The sequence below is a fragment of the Hakea prostrata genome, chromosome 9 (genome assembly GCF_041222555.1).
Source record: "Hakea prostrata isolate BN-2017 chromosome 9, UWA_Hpros_2, whole genome shotgun sequence".
Lineage (NCBI taxonomy): Eukaryota > Viridiplantae > Streptophyta > Magnoliopsida > Proteales > Proteaceae > Hakea > Hakea prostrata.
In genome coordinates, this window is record NC_142608.1 from 5845061 (window position 1) to 5870149 (window position 25089).

At 39.6% G+C, this 25089-nt stretch overlaps 1 protein-coding gene across 1 annotated transcript in view; it reads right to left on the reverse strand.

Annotated features, from left to right (window-relative positions):
• Positions 1–293: 293 nt before the first annotated feature.
• UBP5 (ubiquitin-specific protease 5) overlaps positions 294–25089 on the reverse strand; it is a 32643-nt gene continuing 7847 nt past the window's right edge. The window contains exons 6-13 of the mRNA XM_089169276.1: positions 24392–24811; positions 15026–15166; positions 14754–14924; positions 7091–7348; positions 6850–6998; positions 5901–6467; positions 1621–1894; positions 294–1183 (exon numbers count right to left, since the gene is read on the reverse strand). Coding sequence (XP_089025402.1) covers positions 1001–1183; positions 1621–1894; positions 5901–6467; positions 6850–6998; positions 7091–7348; positions 14754–14924; positions 15026–15166; positions 24392–24811 — 2163 coding nt within the window. The 3' untranslated portion in view covers positions 294–1000. The remainder of the gene's footprint in view (positions 1184–1620; positions 1895–5900; positions 6468–6849; positions 6999–7090; positions 7349–14753; positions 14925–15025; positions 15167–24391; positions 24812–25089) is intronic.

A 25089-nucleotide genomic window follows, 5' to 3' on the forward strand; every position in this document is an offset into this window, starting at 1 on the left:
CTTTTTTCGATAAGAGAATCTTGAGTTCTTCATTAGCAGGCATTGATCATTACCAACTGAACCAACCTTCCTATTGTAATCCAACAAGTAGATTGCTATTTCCATTAGTATTTCCTCCAAAAAATTTAGAGCAGACACTAAACCATACCAGCAAGAATTTACCCATGTAAAAGTTGTAAGTTGAGGGAGGTAAAATTCTTTCAAAGCCAAAGGTCTAGGCTCTTGTGGTTCCAAGAGTGTTTGTCCCAAGCCTGAGTCAAGTTCTTCCATGTAATAAATTCAAAATTAAGGCTCAGTTTTCTCTCTTGTCATATGGAGTTTGAAAATTTGGCCTGCATGCACGAGGACAAATGAGAATGCATGCATTGACATCACGGGGCAGATGCCAAGATTTCAATCCTTCATCAGAGCAGGGCAATCTTTCACTCCCCTGTAAGGTGTTGCACTCCACACGCAACTTTCTTCCCAATAATTAATTTTGCCAATAAATTTCAGATGCTCACTGCAATGAAAACATCAAAGCAAAACATGGCGAACTGCTAAAGACCAGATGAGCCAGAATACAGGTTCCATTATCTTCTTGGAACCTAAAAGTACCTATCTCGTTACTCATTTTACGAGTACTCTGGAATCTCAACTGCAAATTGTAAAAATTAAAAAATAAATAATAAAATTGACAACTCCGAATTTTCATGAATATTTTCTCATTTTTCCTCCCCCTTTTAAATATTATGGATAAGCAATGGAAAAGACAATGCTGAAGGTACAATTGACACTATCTTCCATGTTACAGATACTCGATTTCTAACAACCTGGGATTCCAGTTTTGCAAGTGGGCACTTTGTAAAGAATCCCTGGTCTGTTCTCTCATTTCTTCAGTGAATTGGCCGGTTATACATTATCTGATGAATCACATATATACAGATAAGAAATGCACATACATCCACAATCGTTCTGCTACCCACAATAGCAGACATCTGAGGATCCAAGAACTTAATTCTCACTTTTTGTGCTTACTTTTATCATGACCAACATATGACTGAGCTCCATTGCTTATGGAGGCATCTTCACTCTTTACTCTCCTATAGAAAAGCACATATGCAGCAGCTGACTTCACCTCTTCCTCGTTTATGGGTGAGATATGACTGTCATCGAAGTTATACCATCTGTTCTCATCTAGAAGCTGCGCATCGAGGAAGAACTGGCTTAAGAGAAAGCATTTAACTCATGTCTCAATAGTGATAATAAATTTATCTCGGGTTAGCTATTGGTCAGGTGTGTCACCTATTAAATAGGAAACAACTGTCTAGGTGTAACTATTGATTGGTTTTTCAGTGGTGAAATGACCAATAGATATCTCTCTATGTTTCTGGCCTCAGGTTTTTATTTATTTTTAAGAGGGGGGGGGGAGGCAGGGGAGGGAGACATATACATTCATGCCATCCTGATCTTAGTTGTCAAGGTGTTGCCCGGGCAATCACACCAAGAAAACTATGGTTTTGATCATCCAGGAAGTATCACCAACTTCTGGCAGTAAAACACTAATTTACATGAGATCCAGATAGGAATATTACCACTAAAGAGAGCTAGGAATTAACATGTGCAAAGGATGCTCTTTACCTTGATGTATGCTGTATAGTGCCCACTTCCCATGCCACCATAGTGGTTGCTCAAGGCATAGAGCTCATAAATCTGGCGCCGGGAGTTTTTTTTGTGGGCAACATAGTTTGTTAAGTCAAAGTCATGAATTGGGAAGTTGACAAAGGTTTCCAGTTTATGCTTCATTGATCTGCTGTAAGAGAATCTCTTGAGATGGATGACTAGCACTTCAGGAAGTCTCCAAAGATCCAGCTTCTTGCTTGCTTGTCGTCGTTCTTTGCATTGTGGGCAATACCTTCATCATCTCAGGTACATTTAGATTTTTGTAAATAAGCATATGCATAAAGTAATTTACTACTCACTTATATAATACATACAAGTCACAAAGCAGCCAGCTGTTTGCAGTCAACACTTCTAATTAGGTAGACAAAAAAAAAATGTGAATTCTCTATTACTTCATTGATCTTAGTGCTCAAAGAGAAAAATTGGAGATATTTTGAGAAACTTAATAGAAGATAAGTCAAAACAGGTTGCTACATTATTCATTAACAAGAGGATGATATTATTCTCCAAAGATTTTGGGGAGGGGGACAGAAGTAAGAAGCAAGTACATCTGGTTGGCACCTACACAAATAAATCTAGACCATGCAAGGTTGGACCTGGCTGAGATTAAGTTAATTTCTTTCTGATGAAAAAAGGTTTTTGTTGCTAAAATAATGATACAGATCCACAAGTGCCCCCACAGAAACAAAAAAAAGACGTCAAAAGCTCCAATTACCCAAAGACAGGGCTAAACAATCAGATAAGCACCCAATTATACAAAATCCATCTGAACATCACCCAACCAGCCCATAGGTTAGTGGATTTGATACTCCAAGGGGGGTGAACATTTACTTGTTCTTGCTGTACTGGAAGAACCTGTCTGTCATCAACTACTGCATACACATCCAAGATCCACCCACAGACTATGAACCCATCCAATCATCATACTCAAATTTCCCTCAGTAATGGAGTTCAAATTGATTGTGAAGACAAGGATTGATGTCACAGACCCCATTTAGTTGGGATAAGATTTTTTCTTCTTGTTGTTGTAGCCATTGGTTGGAAAGGGTGACCTCCACAGCTACAATAACTGTCTTCATATTTGCAACAGCGTAAATACAATTCCAGACATTTGTTATGTGTGTGTGCGTGTTTGAGGGGGAGGGAGGTGCTGGGATTGGTTTGTGGTGAATCAAGGCATCTCCTCTTGCCTTCAACTCACCCTTAATTCTTAGTTCAGCTATCCAAGAACAAGTTCTTGCTCTTCACCAATGGGCTTCACAGTGTGTTGTTCTTAGCAACCCCTTTAGTGTAAACCTACACAATGCCTAAACCAGTATTTGACAGGATTGAGGCCAGCCATAATGTTGCCAAACCACCAACCTAGGTAGGGGAAAAGACAAGACGAGCACCATATATTACATTTCAGACCATATTTTTTAGTTGATTAAACATTTCATATCTCAAATATTTATCCACCTCATCAGAAGATAGCATACACGCTGTCATTGTACTTCCCACTAACAGCTCTCTCCTCATTAATTAATAGTCGTCAAGGCGTCGCCTAGGCGCCCTGGCCCCTTTTTGGGTCAAGGCAACCTAGTGTCCCCTTGGTTTTCATTGTCCTCTATCACCTCACCTCGCCTTGTTAACTATGAACAATTATACCATCCATTGTCTACTATGAGCTTGGTGCATAAAACACCAATATAAGCAACGCAATTTGTAGATTCATCTCCCCCAGTATATTCATGTATTTGGGAAAAAATTTAGCCTGACACCAGAGTAATATTGGCATCTATGTCGCCTTTATGACATTCTAGGCATTGCCACTGGTGCAGGCAAAAAGATTCTCCCTATGCTAGCATTGTGAGGAACCCTTCCCCATAATTTTCAGTTAATTATATACTTAATAACTCTTCATTATTTCAGTAATTCAGCAAAATATTTACTAGATCTTGCTTTTCTGAATACAGGTGCCAAATAGCTTCAGCTATTAGATGGAGAGGCCCAACTAACTGACGAGGTCATCCCAGTTCCCAAAGTGAGTAAACTTAAGTAGTCCACACCTTTGTGACCATCTACTCTAAGACAGCCATGCAACTTGAGCATCAAGTCTCCCTCGTTCTCTAGACTACTCCGACACAAGAACTTGACATATATGTTTGTCACCATATGTCACTTTTGATTCCATCTTATGACAACATCTTCAACAAGTATCATATCCTAAGAATATGCTTTTCTGGTGAATCAACCTCTGGCTTTGGACCACCTTACTAAAGTGTCAACTAAGACTGCCCAAGGCAAGCATCCAGCCAAAAAGGATGGGAGAATGGAAATAATGAATACTTCATGCAACAGCTTTTGAATATAGTATGCAAATATGAGTCCTTGGATTGATTGTTTTGGCTATCCCTTCTTTACTTTGATAACAAACCCAGATGTTGCCTCTTGCACCAATCCCAAAAGGGTCCAATGGTCTCCTTTTAATTCTGAAACTGCCACCACTCATTCACCATCAGTTAATTGTCACCTATGGGCCAACAGCAACCCCTATTGCTGTTATAATATTCTTCTCCAATGTGGTCATCTTATTGTCTAATAGCTCTGATGGACCCGGCCTGCATCTTATTTTTTGATATAGTTTTTCAGCAGTTGATATCTATGTTCAAATCTGGGAATTACTCATCTAAAATCGTGATCAACAAGATCTAATTTGGTTGGAAGGTCATATTTTTGCAACCATTTTTGGTTATGCAATTTATCTGCTACTGATGCTGGTTGTTGCTGCCAAATGACAAGTTATTTCTTCATTATTTTCCATGCATTCAGTTTCTGACAACATGAAGTGCTAAAGATGAGAGGGAAGATTTGAGAATATTTTCAGAAATATTTGAATATTGATATATTTATCAACTCAAGTCATCAGCATAGTGTCTGCTCATTTGAAGTCTTGAAGATTATTCTTTGGTTGTGTCATCAGCAACTTATTTTCCAATGCAGGTAGTTATTGTGGTTCTAGCTACCTTGTGCTACATTGGTGATTTGTAGCCATCCTAAGATTTATTTGTGGTTGATAGCAATTTTAATAGGAACTTTATGCATGCATAAAATGGCCCATCAGCCAAGTGATTTGTAACAACTTACTTTGTTACCTGTGACTGCAACTAATACGACTCCTTTGTCAACCGTACACAGAAACCTATGCTGCTCTTTTATATATCTTCTTTGGGAAAACCACTAGTTTCCTTGAGAAGGGTAACGATGTTGTTGTTGCTGCTATACTCTGGCTTACAGTTGGCATTGTACATGACTACTTTTCTCGTTGTTGTCTGGGGATTTGACATGAGTCCTCTCCAGTTTTGCTATTGGTGATTGGTATGGATGTGTTTGTGATGTGCCTAGAAGATGATTTTGCTATGGTTCTACATTTCTGCTACTTCTTATATCAATGCTCTTTCAAGTAGACCTACCATTCATGTCAGTTCTAATTTCAAGCTAGAGCCTAGGATATTATGCTCTAACTTGAAGGGAAAGTTGAAAATATTATGACAATTAGTAGTATGTTATGGTGTAGTGGAATGTTTACAGCTGTAATGTGTGGCAGTATTTTATGTTTATATTTAGCAAATAATGGCAATGTTATGAGTCATGGTGCTGCTTTCTAAGCAGAGGGTATTACAGGCTTTGTAACTAATTAACTTTACAATGAACATACTGCCCACGGTTAAGGAAGCTAAGCACAAACAGTAGGCTGTTTTCTTCTTCCCATTAACATCTTTTCTCTTATTCTATATTAACCATGCTTTCCTAAATAGAGTACCAACAGTTTCACTAGATTCTCTAATACTGTTTGTCAAAGATCCACTGAGCATATCAACCACCTCACTTCTTTTCTACTCATTTTTACATTAAATTGTGATGATTATCATCACCATTTCTATTATATCTAATAAAATTAGCTTTAAGATTCATGACTGCTACCCCCTAACTCTGTACTTTCTATCTCACAGATGATTCACATAAATGGAAAAAGTCGTGGTCTACAAGTTTTGTAATTATTTGCCAACCAGTGTGCTTTAACTATTTGAATTTTTATATGCCATTAAAGTTTCAATAACATAACAGTAGTATCTATTAGTATAGAAAAGTTAAAACTCTTTCTTAGCATCTAAGATCCCCCCCCCCCCTGGCAACCAACGCAGTCCACATGTAAGGCACACACACACACACACACTGAGAGAGGGAGAGAGACTGACCACATGTCTTCAGGCACCAATGGTTCTTCACGCAGAAAAGCTTCCAAGCAAGTGTACAAAGACAAAGGTTCAGAACGGGTTTTCTTCGTCACATTTCCATACTTTAGAACCTCTGGCATGTTTTCCAGATAATGGGTATCATACTTCTCTAATTGTTCTTGTGACCAGTCAATGAACACTACAATCAGTGATGAGGATAAGGGAAGTTTAATGGGCTTCTCCTCCTCTGTTGACAGATCAATGAATGCATTATTCTCGTCAACAAGCTGTAGAGGCAGTTTTGAATGCATAGATGGCAGAGTATCATCCTTATCTAGCGAATCTGATCCCATGGCATCTGTGCCTACTTCACTCGAATTGACCGCCTGAGATGCATGAGATGTTGCTGCTGCTATATTGGTATCAGGAAGATCTGGAGGTGCATGAGTCTTGACTCTTAGCATTGGAGAGAGTATGGTATTAACTGTTGATTGTACATCACCTCTTGTGACAACATCATCACGTGAGATTGATGAGACAAGTGGAGTACCATAAGGTTTCCAATCCACTTGAGCACCAGTAGAGCCCCTGACAGAAATTTAAACCAAAGATAAAACAAACAGTAATACCATAAGCTTTCTAAAAGAAGGGGGAAAAAAACCACAAATCGAGAACTTTTTTCTCCACAAGGAAAGAGTAATAAATGGGGCTCCCAACCATAATGGGTGGCAGGGCTATGCTGTGTTCCTGGAACCCATCAACATGAAGTATTAGCATAGCACAGCACAATTTGGATATTTTCTTTTGGATGGCCAGTAAAAGATTGGTATAATAGACAAGACAGGAAGACGTCAACTGTCTATATGGCCAATCATTTTCTCTCTCAGGGCTTTGGCCACCAGAGAGAACCTAAGTTACTGCATGAAGTCTTCATATGAACAGATGAATTCTCAGATCCAATTATGCTTACTGTTCTTGACGGCGGTGTATCAACCGAAGAAATATTGTGTTCTTCACAATCTTTGGTATCTTATAAGCGGCAAGGTGGTCATCATCTTTTATTGTGGACAATGATATCAAAGGATCTTCCAAGATTCGATGAATCAAGTGACTGCGAATCTACAAGATAAATTTGAATCAAATTCAGTCCATAGTAAAATGTATACATTTAACTCTTTAGTTAAAGGATTTAGTGTTCTAATTTGAACAACCTCAGCAAGCAAAAGCCTCTCACTGCTTTTCAAGGAACAAGCACTGCTAATGGCTTGAATCAAGTCCCTGCAGCGACCCTGTTTTGGGACGTTCACAGTACATGTAATTGGCGGTGAACTACCATCACTAGTAAAAATTGTGACAGTCATGCTCCGAGTAACTGTGAATTGAAGTGGCAAAGATAGATACATGAAGGGATCAAATGTCACGGACACTTTTCCACATACAGGGCAAACCAGAGTTGATTTGTATTGACCCTGCCAAATTTGGATCCAAAAGAAATATATATTGTTACAAATATGGGAATCTGTCATCAGTAGCTAAAGGGGGGAGGGGAGAAGAGTAAACAAATTAATAAATGTTGACTTCCATTTTGTAATACTTCACCACTAGTACAAATAGAAGAATTCAGATAAAAAGGTAGTCACACAATCACATCTAAATATGGGATTCATGAGTACGTCAATCACAGTGGTGAGACAACCTTCACTTCCACATAGAGGGGAAAAACTCAGGGAATTGGTCTGAGCAAGGATATTGTCCACTTTGGGAAAAAGAAGAAGAAAAAAGAAGTGTTATCTTACAGTGATTGATCTAATAGAATTCCTTCTGCAAAGTTTTACCTTCCTAAACAACAGGAAGGGAGCGAAATATGAATAAAGATCATCTCAACCCGATTAAGTTGCCACTATGGGAAGACCCCCTCCCTCCAGCAATCGAACTATGGTTCCCAGGAACCCTCCATGATGTTAGATTGTGCTACAAAACTAGATGTCAAGCTACCAGGATCCACCTGGTTCAGACTGGAGATTGAGAAACAGATGGTGGACAGATCTGAAAATATTCTGCAGATATTCTCAGCAAAACTAATCAAATCATCAGACATTACCAACAGTTTACATCTAGTAAACATGAACTCTGAAGTGGTAAGCCACATGGCCAGCCTTACACTGAAAACTGATCAAGTTAACTTTTTCTTTCTTTTCTTGAAAATTAACATCAAAATGGAATTTTGCATTCTAGGTCTTAACCAGAACAGAGGATATGCCAAGTACAGGCTATATCTTTACTCTCAAAGCATGTTCATCTTCCAACACTAACAGTAGATTTTTGTGCAAGTCCATAGGTGATGAGACATTGCTGGCATTGGTTGTGCCAACAGAAACAGAAAAATAAAAAATGGAAAACATTACTCGTAGTAGAAAATTACAAAATTCCAACAGCAAGTGGTCCTATCATAGTTGTCAAGGTGTCGCCTAGGTGTCCTGACCCTTTTTTGGGTCATGGCGACCTGGTGTTGCCTTGGCGCCTAGGAGATGCAAGCCTTAGAGCTTTGCTTGGTGTCACCTTGATTTTCATGGTTCTCTATCACCTTGTCGCCCTAACAACTATGGGTCCTATGCCTGCACATTTGTGAAAGTGCATCTGAAGCTGCTCACCATTTATAAACTCATGGACATTAATGGAAGTCAAAATGTTTAGTATGTAAAAGTGATTTTTGGTCAGAAGTTAAACAATACAAGGAAAAAGAATGATGGAAGAAGAAGGCTGAAAGACGGAGAAGACGGTAGAATGTCCGAGTTTGAGAAAATGTCTCCAACACACTTATAGAATGAATTGCATACAGTCCCCAGGGAGGTGAAAGGTGAAGAAGGAAACTTACAATACAGGGGGCAACTGGTCAAGAGAATAGTTCCCAGTGTACCCCATTTTACATAAACTCTCAACACTCCCCTCTAAACCAAAGAATAAATGCCATTCAATTCCAGCTTGCATGATAGGGAACCAAACTGGAGCGAACTAAGCCCTTCGGTGAAGATGTCTGCCTCTTGATTGACGATCTTCATAAAAGTAATGCAAATATACCCAGTCTTTTCTGTGCTAGTCCACTTTGTTGTGTCATGTTGCACAGGATTGGGATGAATCTATTTTGGAGCTTATCTTGGATGATGACATTCCTACATAAATTTTGCAGTCCCAAGTGTCTGCTCCTGCTATTCAACAGGTTTACATACAGAATGCAACTACTGCACCCTGATCCTAGAGCCTTCACCCCATCACAGTCATATGTAGATCTTGTGCCCAAACCATAATTAAAAGGGTGATATAGAAGATTGTAATGTTCACTGAAAATTGATATAGGCTGGATGACATGGAGAAGCATGACTAGAGTACAATATGATCACGTATGCCATTAAAGCTCAAGGAAAAGTTCTACAGGACTTAGTCCGATCAGCTATGATGTATAGGGAAGAATGCTGGGCAGTTAAGAAATGTCATATAGAGAAATTAGGAGTAAAGGGATGAGGACGTAATATAGATGTGCAAAAAACTAGAGGGTAAAGTAAGAAATGAACAAATAAGAGCTGATTTTGGAGTTGCCCCATCAATGACAAGCTCCAAGAATGTTGTTTGAGGTGACAGCAATGTTCAGCAGAGGCCTGAGGATACATCAGCGTGGAGGAGTGGTCTTGTCCAGATTAAAGGATCTAAAAGAGCTATGGCAGGACTAAAATGACCATAGGGAAGTTGTAAGGAATGACATGTTTAGGTCCGGTAACAAGAATGATCTCGGATAGAGCCTATTGGAGGGCTAATATCCATCTTATCGACCCCATCTGGCAGAGATTTTCCCAATTTTTGGTCTGTGCCCCTTTCCAAATCCATAAAGCCTTTAACTCTCTCAGATGGGATTTCATTAGTGTTGTCCTCTCCCAGATGGGTTTCCCCCCTCCTTTGTCTATTGGGTTGAAGTTTGTATATCTAGCCAGTATTTCTACATCATCACGGATGGCTCCCCCGCTGCTTCTTCCTTGCTCGAGTGGGTAACCACCAAAGCTGCCCTCTCACCCCCTTCCTTTTCACCCTCGTCTTGGAGGTTCTCTCTAGGATCATGCAATCTATCACAAGTCAACACCTCATCTCCCCAATTCTTAAGTGTATATCTCTCAATCTCACCCACCTTACCTTTACAGATGACTTTATGATCTTCTCCAAAGCCTCTCACTCTTCCATCTCCTCAGTTCTCTTCTCTCCTTCTTTAAATCCTTCTCTGGTCTCCACATAAACTAGGAAAAACCGCACCTCTTCTTGGCCGTAGTCTCAGATTCTGTGAAGGCCTCCCTCCTTATGCAGTATGAGAACTCATGAGATCTCAGCCAAGATCTTGTTTTTTTCATGTTGAGACGAGATACAATGCGAGACCCCAATTAACCCAACTCGACCGAGATCTCTGATCGACCAAGGATCTCGGTTAAGTTTGGCCCCTTTTCACCAGTCTCAATCAAGTCGAGTCAAGACGAGCAGCTTCCTCCATCACATTTGCTGATTTTTGGCCAGAATCTTGACAGATTTTCACCTGCAACACTTCTAAGGTGCCTTTACTCCTTAGCTCATCTACAACAACAAAACAACATCAATCAAGGGTATTTGAAGGTGTTCTTCAAGCAAGGTGAATTTATTCCCCAAACAATCAGTTGTAAGTACTGCGGTAAAGTCCTCATCGGAAGCAAAAAGAGGATCAAGCAACACTTGTGTTGATACCAAGCAGATACACCCAAGTGCCCTCTTATCCCTAATTTTGTGAGGAATGATATTCTTGACCACCTCATCAGATGGCTGAGTGACGTAGAGCCAGTAACTTGCAGGACATGGTTGTGGTGCTGGTGGAGCTAGTGAAGGAGCTTCTTAGTTTCCCTTGGCTTGACGTATGCTTGAGATTGATGATGTTGTATTGTTCTATAGAATACTAAACTATGATATGGATGGAATTCTGAATAATTTAAGTTATTGATGTATCTTATCACTTGTTTTTCATTTGTATCAATTACTGGTTCTATATTTCATGACTTCACGTCTTATAAGAATGCATGTTCATTCCTGCAGCATTTCAGTTTCAAACTTAGGGTCAAATCTAAGGCCATCAGTGTATTTAGAAGGCCTAAAATAGACTAAATGCCAAGTTTCATCCAACATGACCCTTAAAACCCCTTGAGATGGGCCCTCAAGTTCACTTGAGTTGGGCCAAAAAAATCAATATATTTTTTAGAAGACCAAGTTTTCTTACCATGCCTCCTTCAACTTATTGCCATCTCTTCAGGCTCCCTCCCAATAGTCAACCTTGGGTTCCCTCTCATCCCTAGGAGGTTCAATAACTATAATAGTAACCCCATTTCTTGACCACATCCAAAAGGATCCCCAACTTTGGAAGGGCAAGCTCCTCCTTTTGCTGGTAGGACAACCCTAATCATTTATGTCCTACAATCCTCTTACCTATATTGGTGCGGCATCTGATCCATTCCTAAATCGACCATCATAATTATGGACCTTGTTTTATGTGTTCGGAGGACCATGAGTCCTCCCGTTTCTCCACCCATCTACCAGTCGTCTTCTCGTCTCCCTGAATCCAAAAGAGACTTTGGGATCTTCCGCAATCCAATTACAACAACCCCAGCTTACCAAGCTCATCTAGAAAATCTCTTTCAAACATTACTCCTTTTAGGTTAACTGGGTTTATTCTCATCTTATGAAATCTGACCCCATCTAGAATGTCTCTCTCCCATCGAACCCTTCCTAGGTCTAGAGGTCATTTCCACTTCTTAGCCCCCTCGCTTTCTGAGCTATCTCTACCTCAATCTCAAATGGGTCCCCTACATCATTATGGCTTAACCATTGGCATCATTTGGGTATCCTTTACGATCACTTTGGTTCCCATTTGGTCTACAACTCCCGTAACCCTAAGTTGACCCCCCTCTCTACATTCTCCGATTTTCCTAGTTCCCCCCTATTAGTCTCATATAGGTCTGGTCACCCCCCCCCCCCTCCCAAAAAAAAACCAAAAAAAAAAAATCTTATCCCCCCTCATAACCACACCATCTAGCTTCCAACCACCTGAGGCACCTTCTCCACTTCCTCTGCCTATAACCTCTCTCATACCACTAACGAAATTGTCCTTTAGTCCCCCTTACATAAAATGGCCACATCCCCTACCTTCCCTTCACTTTTTGGAAAATCATCAACTTTTGTCAACACACCTAGTCTTTCATGTTCATTGTCCATCCCTACCAACCTCAACTACATCCTTTGTTTGAGTGGTTCAGAAGGTGTGGACCACCTTTTCTTCTCTTCCCCCTTATCACATTCACAATAGGGAAAAGTAATGAGCTCCATCTGGCCCCGTTCTAACACTCCTTACAGTTTGCTCTGACTGGTTGTGGCTCGTGAGATCCTTCTTTGCTCTACCATTTGTGACATTGTTGGTAAGTTGGTTTTTGGCGGCACCATCCATCATTTATGGTGGGAAAGAAACCTAAGGAGATGGACCTCCAACTCTAGGTCTTCAGACTTGATTTGGAAAGCCATCTGCTTTGATGTCTCTTCTAGGCTATGGATGCTCCTTTATCCCCTTTTGGACACCCAAAGAACAACTCATTTTTGTTACCTAGGGTTTAGGTTCTTCCTTGCAGCCTCCTCGTTGATTGTTGGCTACCCCTCTGTATATTCTTCTCTATTCCTCGTTGGTTTTTAATAATGATAGTTTATTCACCCAAAAAAAGTAACAACAATAAAGTAAAGAAGCAATAGGGATAGGAGCTAAACATCCTTATGTACAACATGAAAGGGAACAAAGGACCAATTGCCATTGTAAGGATAAGAGGAATGGCAATGTTCACTAATAGACATTGTTCGGAATACATATATGGGAAAAGAATTTGGATCCTCTCCACCCAGCCTGCCCATACAGTCATCCACCCAACCTCACATGAGTGTGGGACCCACACTGCCCTATCCTGACACGGGCAGGCCTGTGAGTGTGGGTCTCACACTCAGGTGAGTGTGGTGTATGGCTGAATGGGCAGGCTGGGTGGAGAGGATCTGGACTTGTGGGAAGAAGGAATGGAAGGGAAAAAGAAGTGGTAAATTTTGTCTCGTAACACCAAAGGCTGGCTGGCACAAAAATTGATGCCACAACATCACGAAGTCAACGGTACTATTGTCACTACACCCACTTGGGTAAGATTCAGTAGTAAGTAAGAGAAATGTTCATAGATCAATAAGGTAAAGCCCCTTTTTCCTTACATCCCCTACCAAAAATCCTCTTTTTGTCACCAAACCCTCAAGAACACAATGAGATAGGGAAAAGTTTAACACAACAATTCAAGGATTTGGTTAGGTGGCTCACAGATAAGAAGTTAGTGTTAAGCTGAGGAACATGAAGAACAAGTCAAGGGTGATAGAAGAAGCGATGCAGCCACTACATTTACCGGAAATAGAAGAAAGGGAACCATTGACAACTCTAACCTTTTCCTCACTTGAACAAATAGGGAGGAGTCATAAAATTTAGACATGTAGATCACATGGTTGGTACTCTAAAATCAATGACGTAAGGTAGTGGAAGGATTGTAGAGGCCTGTAAAGTGAAAGTTGAAGAATCTGGACCACAGGTCTGCAAGTAAAGCTATCAGAGATGTGACAAAACCCTGCAAAATGTTGCAATATCAGGCTTGAGTATGAAATTTTGTCTGTTATAGAGTTCCCATTGGTGCAACCTTAGTAATCCCGACATCTCCTATATCCAAATTTCCCAGCAGTCAAAACTGAACCTATCCCAGTCATACAAGGGTTGATGCCTAGCCTCTTCCTCCAGTAGCTGACATAGTGTAGTAATACAACAAAAAAGTGGGGATTATACCAACCCAATAAGGAAGTAGTGAAGTACACCTTACCGAACCACAGATAGTTCTTATGTTAGACCCCAAACAACAGCTGTAGGTTCACTAATCTAAATAAGCTGAAGAAATACACAAGACGGAGGTTTCACCCGAAGTCAAATGGGGGCATATTTCAACCCAAAAAAGGAGTTTTCAACCAGTGGTTAACATAATGCAGCAGCAAAACAAGGCAAACAACTCAAAGAAATTCATTCTTTTAAGTGTAGCTTCGTGATGTAAATACCAGACAAGCTCAGACAACCCTTGACCCCAAGCAGTCCCAGTTCGAAAAACAATGTCCAAATCAAATAGGGAGATTACACTCAACCCAAATACACAGTTCAATACAAGGAAAAAGATTCAAACCAAGGGAAACAAGTACAAATTGATGAATCTCCACCTAAACAAACACTCCTAAGGTAGCATCAACTAATAACACCCACCAAATCAACCTAAGGAAGTGCATAACCATTCTACAACTAGGAACATCAGATGATGCTGACGTAGGTCACCACACCACCCGAAGAAGAGTACCAAGGCTTGAAAGAACTGCCCAGTAGGCTAGGGAACCATAGAAGCATGATCCATAGCAGGGGCATTTCGGTAATTTTGGAGTCGAGCCCAGCTAGGCCTAATTGTAGATTCTAATTAGGAGTTTGTTAGGAATCCAACTTTGTTCGTCATTTGAGTAAGTCTAGGATGAGACAAGTAGAGGTCCTATTTGAATTCTAATTTTTATGTTAAGTACTGTTAGGAGTCAATACTGAAGGCTATAAAATAGACAGCCTATGCTTGTAAGAAATCACAGTTTTGAGAATATATTATTGAGAGGTTTGTTGCAGCAAATTCACAGCCTATGCTTTTAAGAAATCACCACCAACATTCTTGACTCTTTAATTTGACACATTATAAGTTTACAACAACTGCACTACTGTATATATATAAAACTCACTTGGCACACGTCAACAATTATAGAGTCATTCCGGGCAATGTGATTTGCCCAGTACTCATCAGCAACTTCTTCATCAGGCCGGCCATCTGCATCTCTAGACTTTATATAAGGTTTGTGTTTGACACGATTCAGATCTTCATGAAGCCCATCTAACAGAAATGCCAACAGTTCCTAAGAACATAGGTTAAGAGATATCAAGGAATAAATAAAGTGAACAGAATGTACGAAAAGTCAGTATGCAGTATGCACATTCAGATACAGCACTCAAATACCTGAGAATCATGTTGGTTGTATCCACTGAATTGGGGTGCAAAACGAGCAAGCTTCGCTTTAAATGGCCGAGGAGCAATTGGTGTACGTCCTGGAGCCCATAGTTTTCGAAGTAATTCACCAAATGCTAAAGCAAGTTCCCCCTACATCATTATTAGTTGTAGTCAGTAGATTCATAATACAGATTCACCATGTCATTTCCTATTAACAGCATACAAAATTCATAATACAGATTCACCATGTCATTTCCTATTAACAGTGTACAATGAAAAACTACGTAAGCATAAGAACATATTGTACCCATGGTAGATGGCTGGTGAGATTCTGTACACCTTATCAGAGGGTCTTAAAGGACTTGAGCAGGTGAATTTCCTAGGAACAATGGCATTGTCATCTAGGGAACTTGAAGGCAATGACTACGAGCCTGAATGTACATATTTTTTTCCAAATGCTGCAACCAGTTTGCCCCAACACATTTATTTCTAATGTTTGCATTTTTTATTTTTATTTTTTTAATTTTTTCTAATTTTAATAGAGGTACTGAACTAAGAGACCATGTAGTCCATGAAAAAAATATTATCCAAATGCAAGTCTTTTCAGCTTTCAATTCTAGAAGGAAAAAGAAAAAAGAGAAGGGGGATTTTTTTAGCTTCTAATAACAGGGAAACTAATGTTTATAAACTACTATGTCCTCTATTTTCTTTTTTCATTTTGTATGTGTCTAGGGTCTAGGCCGATCAGAGGTTCAGCTTTCTTATCTTATGAGACTTCGAGTCCGACAACCGTGGCAACTGATCTAGTTGACCAACTGTGGACGAAATTGCATCTGTATTTTTTATAAGAAAAAAAATCATCTTTTCATTAAGGAAGAAAACCAGAAGATGTAGTTTTGAAGCAATTATAGCTCAAAAAATAACAATTTTTTTTTGCTGGCACAGTTCATTCCATTAATACTGACAAGCTTAAAGTACTGTAATTTCAACAACCTTAATGGAATTTAAGGTACCAAAAACCCAGCTCAGATTGCTTATGGGCCCACCATTCCAAATCACGTGGAGATCCTCTCCACCCAAACTGCCCATCCCCCCATCCCATCACACACACAGACACAGGCATACCCAAGTACTACAGGCAGGCCCTGTGTCAGGCCTTATGTGAGTGTGGGGGGATGGGGGGACAGGCAATTTGGGTGAAGAGGATCTGGATCCTTCCAAATCACTCATATAGTAAGCCTGATGGTAATTCTGCAAATAATTCTAGGTTTCCAAAGGGAAGTGGCAGGGCCATAATTTGGCAGAAATATAAAGGGGATATCAGAAGTTATATAAAAGAAAGGACAACGAACAGAAGCATGAATGAACTGATGTAAGCTAGGTGTTAGTACCAAACAAGGCTAAAAGTTAGAATAAATGGTAAAGGAGTGAGTATAACGACAAAAGGAAACAAACATGGTTACATGCAAAAACAGGTCACAAGGTTGTATTCTTCAACAAACACAACGAGGTGGTGCAAACCAGAATAGGTTTCAATTGGAAGGATTCTCCAACCCGAACTCTGAACAAGTTGAGATTTCAGGAGGATATGACAGATTAACCAACCTGTTAATTCAAGCTAGCAATCAAGGGTTAACAGCTTCACTTTCAAACGGAACCTCCTAAAACCAGATCTGGCCAGCACAAAGCCGACAAATGCAGATTTATTTCTCTTGATGAGGGTAGTGTTTGGGACAAAGGTCAAGGGCTTTAATCGCCTCTTGGGTATTGAGTTGAAGCTCAATCCTCAGGCTTAACAGAAAGGAGAATAAAGTGTTTTATCAACACCTACCAAATCTGAAATAGCACACATAACAGGGGATGAAGGACATAACAATGACAATTACAGGAACCCACAATAGAGAAGGGGCGACAAAACAGAATAATATTGTCACTTTACAATCATGTATAGCAATATACACACTCCTAAAAAAAGAAACCAACTCCAACAATAAAACATGAAAATTGGGAAGTAACTGGAACAGGAAACTAAATAAAGACATGAAAATTGGGAACTAAGTGGAACAGGAAACTAGATAAAGACGACTCTATGACATATCAAACTCTATCTAACCTCCCATTAAAAACAACCAATTAAAGTTTAAAATAGCCCCAATCGGATTTTTTTGTTTATGACTTAAATAGGATTTTATATAAAACTAGGAATTAACTCATGCCCCTCCTGGAAAATGTAAACACCGTGCTTTCAAATGCTACACCTCAAAGCAATGCTTCAATTTGCCTAAAGACCCAAGGCAGTATCCTTATGCCATAACATGCAAAGCATAACATCATTACAAAAATGAAAAATAAATGACCCGAATGAAAATACTTTACTAATGGGAAATGCATGATAATTGTAATGCTTTCTAGAGAAATCTAAATCTGAAATAAAAAAATTTGTGGGAGGAACATAATTTGGGATTACAAAGCACAAAGACCCCCTACATGCTTTAATCTCAGATTCTCAGGCATGCGCATAGTGGGTATCTCATCTTCTAGATGATAACCTCAAGAAAAAACCTCACATGCTTTTGAAAACATGTAAAATAACCAAGGATTGAATGAATTTCATATCTAACCAAAAGTTCAAGACTTAATTATTCACTGGTCTAGTCTTGAAGAATCTCCAACTTCCCCATTATTATTTCTGAACTCGTTTGATAAAGCGATATAATACTTGTTGTAACTTGTAAGTCAAGATTTTAAGTAAGAAGGGTAGTTTTGCCTGTTAGGATGCTATTACTGTTTTAGTCCCACATCGGGTATATTTACATTTTTTCTAGCATAATACTACTCTAAATAAAGGCCCGCTATGTCACACTAGCATATGTCAGGATTCATTCAATCATTTCAGCATCATATCAGAGCCACCAGATCTTCCACCACATCAGATCTAGAGCACCACAGCCACAACACTTCTGCCACCCATCACCACTATCACAGTCCTCTGAACCACCTTCTACCACCAATCGCTGCTACTTCCTCCTCCAAAAAAACCCTGCAATAGCCTCTAGAGGAGTCACTGCCTTCCTGCAACTCATCTAGGGCCATCGAAAGCCCTTTTTTCCCTCCCTACTTGCTGTGATCACCTCTAGACGCCAGCCTTCTGCAACCCTTCTATGGCGATCAATCCCCTCTCCTTTCTTTCCCTTCACCTGTGGTAAGTCCTAGAAGAGTCACAATCATCTAGTGACCTATCTAGGCATATCACCTTGCCTATCCAGCCCCAGCGAATGGCCCTAGAACCATTAACTTCTCCAGAAAGTGCTTTGAGGGCCATTACCTCTTGGTTTTCATGATCTGAAATTTGTTCTCTCAAAAAAAAATCTGGTAATGACCTATTTGTGGTGGTGAGTTTTTTTCCTCCTACAGAATTTTTTTCCTGCATCCTTGATTAATCCTTGTTCTAGTGATGGCTGATCCAATTAACCCCAACTCTTCTGGTACATCTAAAGAGCTTCTTGTTTCATCTATTCCTCGGGATCATGATTTTTTTCCATCTTCAGATAACCATGTCAAGCTTAATGGGACCAACTATCTTCGCCAATCTCGTTCTGTTTCTCTTGCGGTTGGTGCTCATGGTCTTGCTGATGGAGGGAACTACTACCAAACCTTTTACTCCTAGTTCGCAATATACTAAGTGGTATACAAATGAGTGTTTCGGGATTCCTTCTTAATTCCATGAAACCAAGTATAGCAGAGAGTTATCTTCTTCCTCTTGATATTGCCAATGTTTGGAGAGTTTCCCAAGGTACATATTCCAAAGTAGGTAATGATGCTTATTTGTTTTGAGATTCAAAGAAAGATTCATCAATTGCAACAGAAGGAGCTAACCCTATCTCAGTATTATAATACACTTAGAGGATATTATCAGACATTGATTTCTATGGCCAATTTACTCCATCTACTACTCCAAATGTAGCTGCTTATCAGAAGTTGAAAGACAAGCGTCTATAACTTTTTGGCAGGCCTAAACATTGAGTATGATCAGATTCAGGCACACATTCTTTCTTGGGAGCCTTTTCCTTCTCTAGAGCAAGCCTATGCATAGTTGACATAGAGGACAGTCTGCGGACAGCTACAGTACATACACAAACTCCCAATATGTCCGCATTAGCTGCTAGTTTTGGCAATAACAAGTCTGATTCTGATGATTCTTAGGCCTCCAGTAAAGTGTGAATATTGTGGAAAAGAACGTCATACAAAGGTGAAGTGTTGGAAGTTGCATGGACGTCCAGCAAATTCCCGTGGAGGAGGTAGGAGTGGCAATAGGGGCAGTAGTCAAGCCTCTGCAAATCAAGCAATTTCAAACACTTTGAATACTCCAACACCTCTTTCCTCAGACAAGCTCAAACACCTTTTTCAGCTAATGCCCGAGGCTAGATTTATCCTCTTTAAGACCGACTCACAATGCGAGTGTAGCCTCTACCATTACATCCACTACTGATTCTCAGCACCCTATAGGAATTTTCAGTTGTCATAGTGTCAACTCCATTTATCCCCCCTGAATAATTGATTCTCGAGCAATCGACCACATGACAGGCTCATTATCTTTCATATTTATTCATCTATTCCTTTTTCTCAACAAGTTATAACAGCTGATGGGTCTCTGTCTCCAATCTCTGGAAAGGATTCCATTATCTGTTCTCCTACACTTACCCTTTCTTCTGTTTTGCACATTCCAAAATTTTTGGCTAACCTTTTGTCTATTAGTAGCCTTACCCATGATATGAAGTGCAAAATAACTTTTTTGTTCCTTCTTATTGTGTTTTTCAATACCTGGAAACCGGGCATATGATTAGCAATGATAAATAGAAAGGGGGGGCTCTACTTATTGGACGGGTCTCCATCAGCTTTTTCTACGGCCTCTACATAGTCCTCTCATGCACTTATATCTTTATTGCAGTGGCATAATCATCTTGGCCACATTCATTTATCAGTTTTGTCTAGATTATTTCCTGACTTGGTTAAACGAGGTAATTTGAATTATTTTTCGTTGTGATGCTTGCATTTTAGCCAAGCAAACTAGACATGTTTATCTGATTTCTAATAATCATGGTAATGGGGTCCTTCTCGGACTGTGTCTATATTTGGTCATAGATGATTTGTTACCTTTGAACCATATGGGTTTATCTTCTTCACCAAAAGAATGAAGCGTTTTCGTGTTTCCAGAATTTCTACAATATGGCTAGGACTCAGTTAGGGGCTATTGTAAAAATTTTGTGGATTGATAACGGAACTGAATACTCAGGTGGGGCTTTTCCCTCTTATTTTTTTGATCATGGGATTATACATCAAACCAATTGCATGGATACCTCTCCTCAAAATGGGGTGACTGAGCGCAAAAACAAACATCTTCTTGAGGTGGCACGATCTCTTATGTTCACTATCCGTATGCCTCCTCGTTTTTAGGGTGATGCAATTCAAACCGCCAATTGTTTAATTGATAGGATGCCTTCTTGAGTCTTGGATCAGCTCTGTGCTCTTGAAGTTCTTTTAAGGATAGCCAACTTTACAGCTACCCCTAAGGTCTTTGTGTGTGTTGCCTTTCTCCAAAACCATCATAGTCATGGTAAGTGAGATCCTCGAGGGTTGCTATGTATATTTTTGGGTTACCCTCCTACACGAAAGGGGTACAAGTGTTACCATCCTAGCTCTTGTCGTCTCTTTTATATCTATGGATGATGTCTTTCAAGAACAGGTTCCTTTCTTTTCCCCTACTCTTATTTAGGGGGAGAGTGTTTGTGAAGAAGCTACAGTGTTCCTTCAGATTTCCTCTTTGAGGTTCCTACTGTAGAGTTTCCTTTGGTAGATTCTCCTTTGGAAGATGGAGTGACCGAACAAAAAGAGCTGGTGGATGATGTGCAAGGAGAGAATAAACCTCTGAAGACATATCAAAGGAAGCAAAAAATACCCCCTTCTGAGATACGCCAGTTGGAAGCACCAGCTCCTAATCCTAAAGAATCATCTCCTCCTGGTGAGTCTATCTCTAACCTAGATTTACCTATTGCATCAGGAAAGTAGCCACGTATTGGCACTAAACACCCTATTTCTAATCATTTCTCATATCAACCCTATCCCCATAATTTCAAAGCTTTATTTACTTTTTGTCGTCCACCTTTATTCATAACTCATGGCAAGAGGCATTGTCCTACTCAAGCTGGAAGAAAGCTATGGATGAGGAAATACAAGCTCTAGAAGAAAAAAAAGTGAGAATTGGTGTCTTCGCCAACAAGAAAACAAACTGTTGGGTGCAAATAGGAGTTCATAATAAAACACAAAGCAAATGGAACCATTGAGAGATATAAGGTAAGGCTAGTGGCCAACAGCTTCACTAAGACCTATTGCGTTGACTACCCGAAGATGATTGCCCATGTTGCCAAGATGAACACAGTTCGGGCTGTTCTCTCATATACTATGAATTAGGGGTGGAATCCTCAATAGTTGGATGTGAAGAATGCTTTCCTACATGGAGAGATTCAGGAAGAGGTGTATATGGATGTGCCTCCTGGCCATTCTAGTCCCGAGACTCATGGGAAAGTGTGCAAATTAAGGAGAGCCTTGTATAGACTAAAGCAATACCCTAAAGCATGGTTTGAGAGATTTCATAAGGCTATGACTTCCTACAACTATAAGCAGTAAAAACTGCAAATCATACCTTGTTTGTTAAGTGGGATGGTTCTCATACTACAGTACTTTTGGTGTATGTGGACAATATTGTAACCACAAGAAATAGTAAGGAAGAAATTACAGCCTTGAAGACCTTCTTAGGAACCGAATTTGAGATAAAAGACATGGGCAAGCTCAAATAATTTCTCGGGCTAGAATAAGCATACTCAGCCAATGGTGTCTCTCTCTCAAAGGAAGTATACTTTGGACTTACTAGAAAATACTGGGATATTAGGGTGTAGACTTGCCGAGACCCCAATGGAACCCAATATATGCACATTCCTTACTCTTCACATCTAGAAATAATAGATCACATCTTGAGGTACTTAAAGGCCTCTCCAAGGAAAAGCATCCTAATTTCATCTCATGGACATCTTAGAGTTGAAGCATACACATATGTAAATTAGGCAAAATGTCTGAATGATAGGAGATCTACCTCTGGTTATTGTGCTTATGTGGAAGGTAATTTGGTGTCATGGAGAAGCAAGAAACAAGCTGTAGTTGCACGATCTAGTGCTGAAGCAGAATTTAGAGCTTCGGCTCAAGGCATTTGTGAGGTATTATGGTCTAAGGGTCTTCTTCAGGAGCTTGGGACAGATCTAGAAGAATCCATAGGTTGTATTCAGACAACAAATCAGCCATTAATATAGCTCATAATCCAGTATAGCATGACAGGACTAAACATATAGAAATTGACAGGCATTTTATCAAAGAGAAGGTCAAGTCTGGTCTGATTTAAATTACCTTTGTCACATCTGACAATCGGCGTGCTGATGTGTTTACAAAGAGTTTGAGTGTCAAGATGTTTAGTAGCATCATTAGCAAGTTGAGCATGATAGACATCTATGCACCAACTTGAGGGGGACTGTTGTAAATCAAGAGTTTAAGTAAGAAGGGTAGTTTTGTCTGTTAGGATGCTATTATTATTTTAGTCCCACATTGGGTATATTTTTATTCTTTCCTACATATTACTATTATAAATAAAGGCCTGCTATGTCACGCTGCATATGTCAGGATTCATTCAATCATTCCAACAATACTAGAGTCATATGAGTAATGCTTTGTAATATATCAGCCCAACTCAATTTCCACTGACATTGAGAAGTCAATGCTTCTTGAAGACTGAGACGAAGTTTTAGGCAGCATCTTGAACTCTGGGATAGAAAACAAATCCTTGGCTCAGCAACAACAACAAATCCTTCTTCACTTCTCACACTTATACCATAGGAGTCTTTTCTGCCTTCAGTTATTACCAGCTGGCAATGCTTCAAACCTATTCCCAGATGCCCAGCATCAATGCAGGAACTTCTCCAAATGATGCTACTAATGTGGAATACCAAATGCAAAGGCTAACCATTTAGGTTGCAGTTCAGCTGTACTTTTTGGAGCAAGGCTACCATCCAAAGTTTTCTTTCTGGAATGTCTGAAGGGTTGAGGATAAATTTTGTTATTTAATGTTTCCCTACCTCATCGAGTCTGCCCAGCGAAAGACATGAACTCTAAAATTTTCTTTTCACGATTCTGTTAGGATCCTATCTTCATGCCAACCCAAATCTCATGTTCTACTAATGGCCCATTCATGTACAACAATGGCATTGTACAATGTAGCAAATATAGTTTGGTAATAGGAGTATAACTCGTTCGGTAAGGTTAAACTTGATTCCAATAAAAAAGATATATTTCTGTTGATGAAGTGCAGATTGTCCTTTTCCCAGAAGGAACAATTTCATTCCTTGACAGCATGTAGTAAGCTCTAGATAACATTATTCCCTAGAAGGATTTTATCCTTCCCCAACAAAAAGATATGTTCCCCTTGGTGTAGAACAGAACATTGTTTTCCCAAAAGGGACATTTTCATTCTTCGACAGCATATGCTAAGCTCCTAGCTACTGTGTCCTATTGTAAACCCTCAGTCCTCTCCCCCTTCCCCACCCCCATCAGAATGGCCAGTCAAGTTGACACATGTAAATTTAAGCAAGGAAATTCAAGTCATTTATGGGTAGGAATTTTATGCTACCACAGTGACCAACACCCCACCCCCCGCCCTCTTTTTTTTTCCAGACCTTTTTAGGTGTGAGGATTGAGAATTACTCTGCCTCCATGGGAAGGGCAACTCCATCAAAACTAGGACACTGAATCTAGTCCAGGGTATCAGTGTGCAATTATTAAGGTTTCAGGAGACAAGTAACTGAAGGAGAATCAACTAAAATAATTGCAAGAAGTAATAACCCCGTAAAGTAGTGGCAAGAACAACAACCACTATTCTATCACTTAATAGGGTCAACATTGTGAAGTTTAATTTTGGAAAGCATTGAAATTTGAGATAATGCCCCCAAAAAAGAAAGAAGCAAGTCAAGTCCGAAAACACTCACATAAAATATATTGCTTAAATCTTCTTAATTCATAATTGCAGAAGTATACCCCTAAAGTAGTGGCAAGAACAACAACCACTATTCTATCACTTAATAGGGTCAACATTGTGAAGTTTAATTTTGGAAAGCATTGAAATTTGAGATAATGTTCACACCAAAAAAAAGAAAGAAGTCAAGTCAAGTCTACGAAAAAACACTTACACATAAAATATATTGCTTAAATCTTCTTAATTCATAATAAGGTATGAAGAAACCAGATAATAAAGAAAATAGCTCAAAGATGGTCACTTACAACCATGCCTAGTGGGTTTTGCCAGTTTATTTCTTGATGATAATCTTCACGAAAATATCTAGCAAACTCGGGCGTATGCACAAGGCACTGTATTGCACTATTCATAAAACAAGTGTTACCAAGGTTTACCAACCCAGTGAGACCTCCAGTAGAACCCCTCGTAGTAACACCACTAGTTCCATGTGAGTTATCCAGTTCTGTAACAGGTGATGTCAGCAGATGGCCTTGTGACAAGTCTGAACTGCAGCTTCTTGAAACACCCTTGCTTGCAGACATGCCCCCTGCAATCGATAAGCTTGACTTACAAGGTTCTAGAAGAACAGAAGTTGAATCTTTCTCAACAAATCCATTTTCCTTTACAGGGCTCATACTACCACCAGAAGCATTACCATTTGAATCACCCAGAACCTCCACCAGAATCTGTTTAATGAAAGGAAAGGAAAAAGTGGTCAAATTGTGACCACATATCAATAATTTAGATTGGCATGTATTTTCTTCAGACAACAAATACATATATAGTATTACAACATGGACATTCATTGGGTTTATACCCAGTGTCCTCATCCACATCATCCTTTCATAATTCTTTCATCCTATCCTCATAATAAAATGTTTCAGGTTCTAAAATTTGAAATAAGTGTCCCTAAAGGGGGCAATTGTTGGGGACAGTTGAGTTGAAACTACCTCAATAGAAGAAT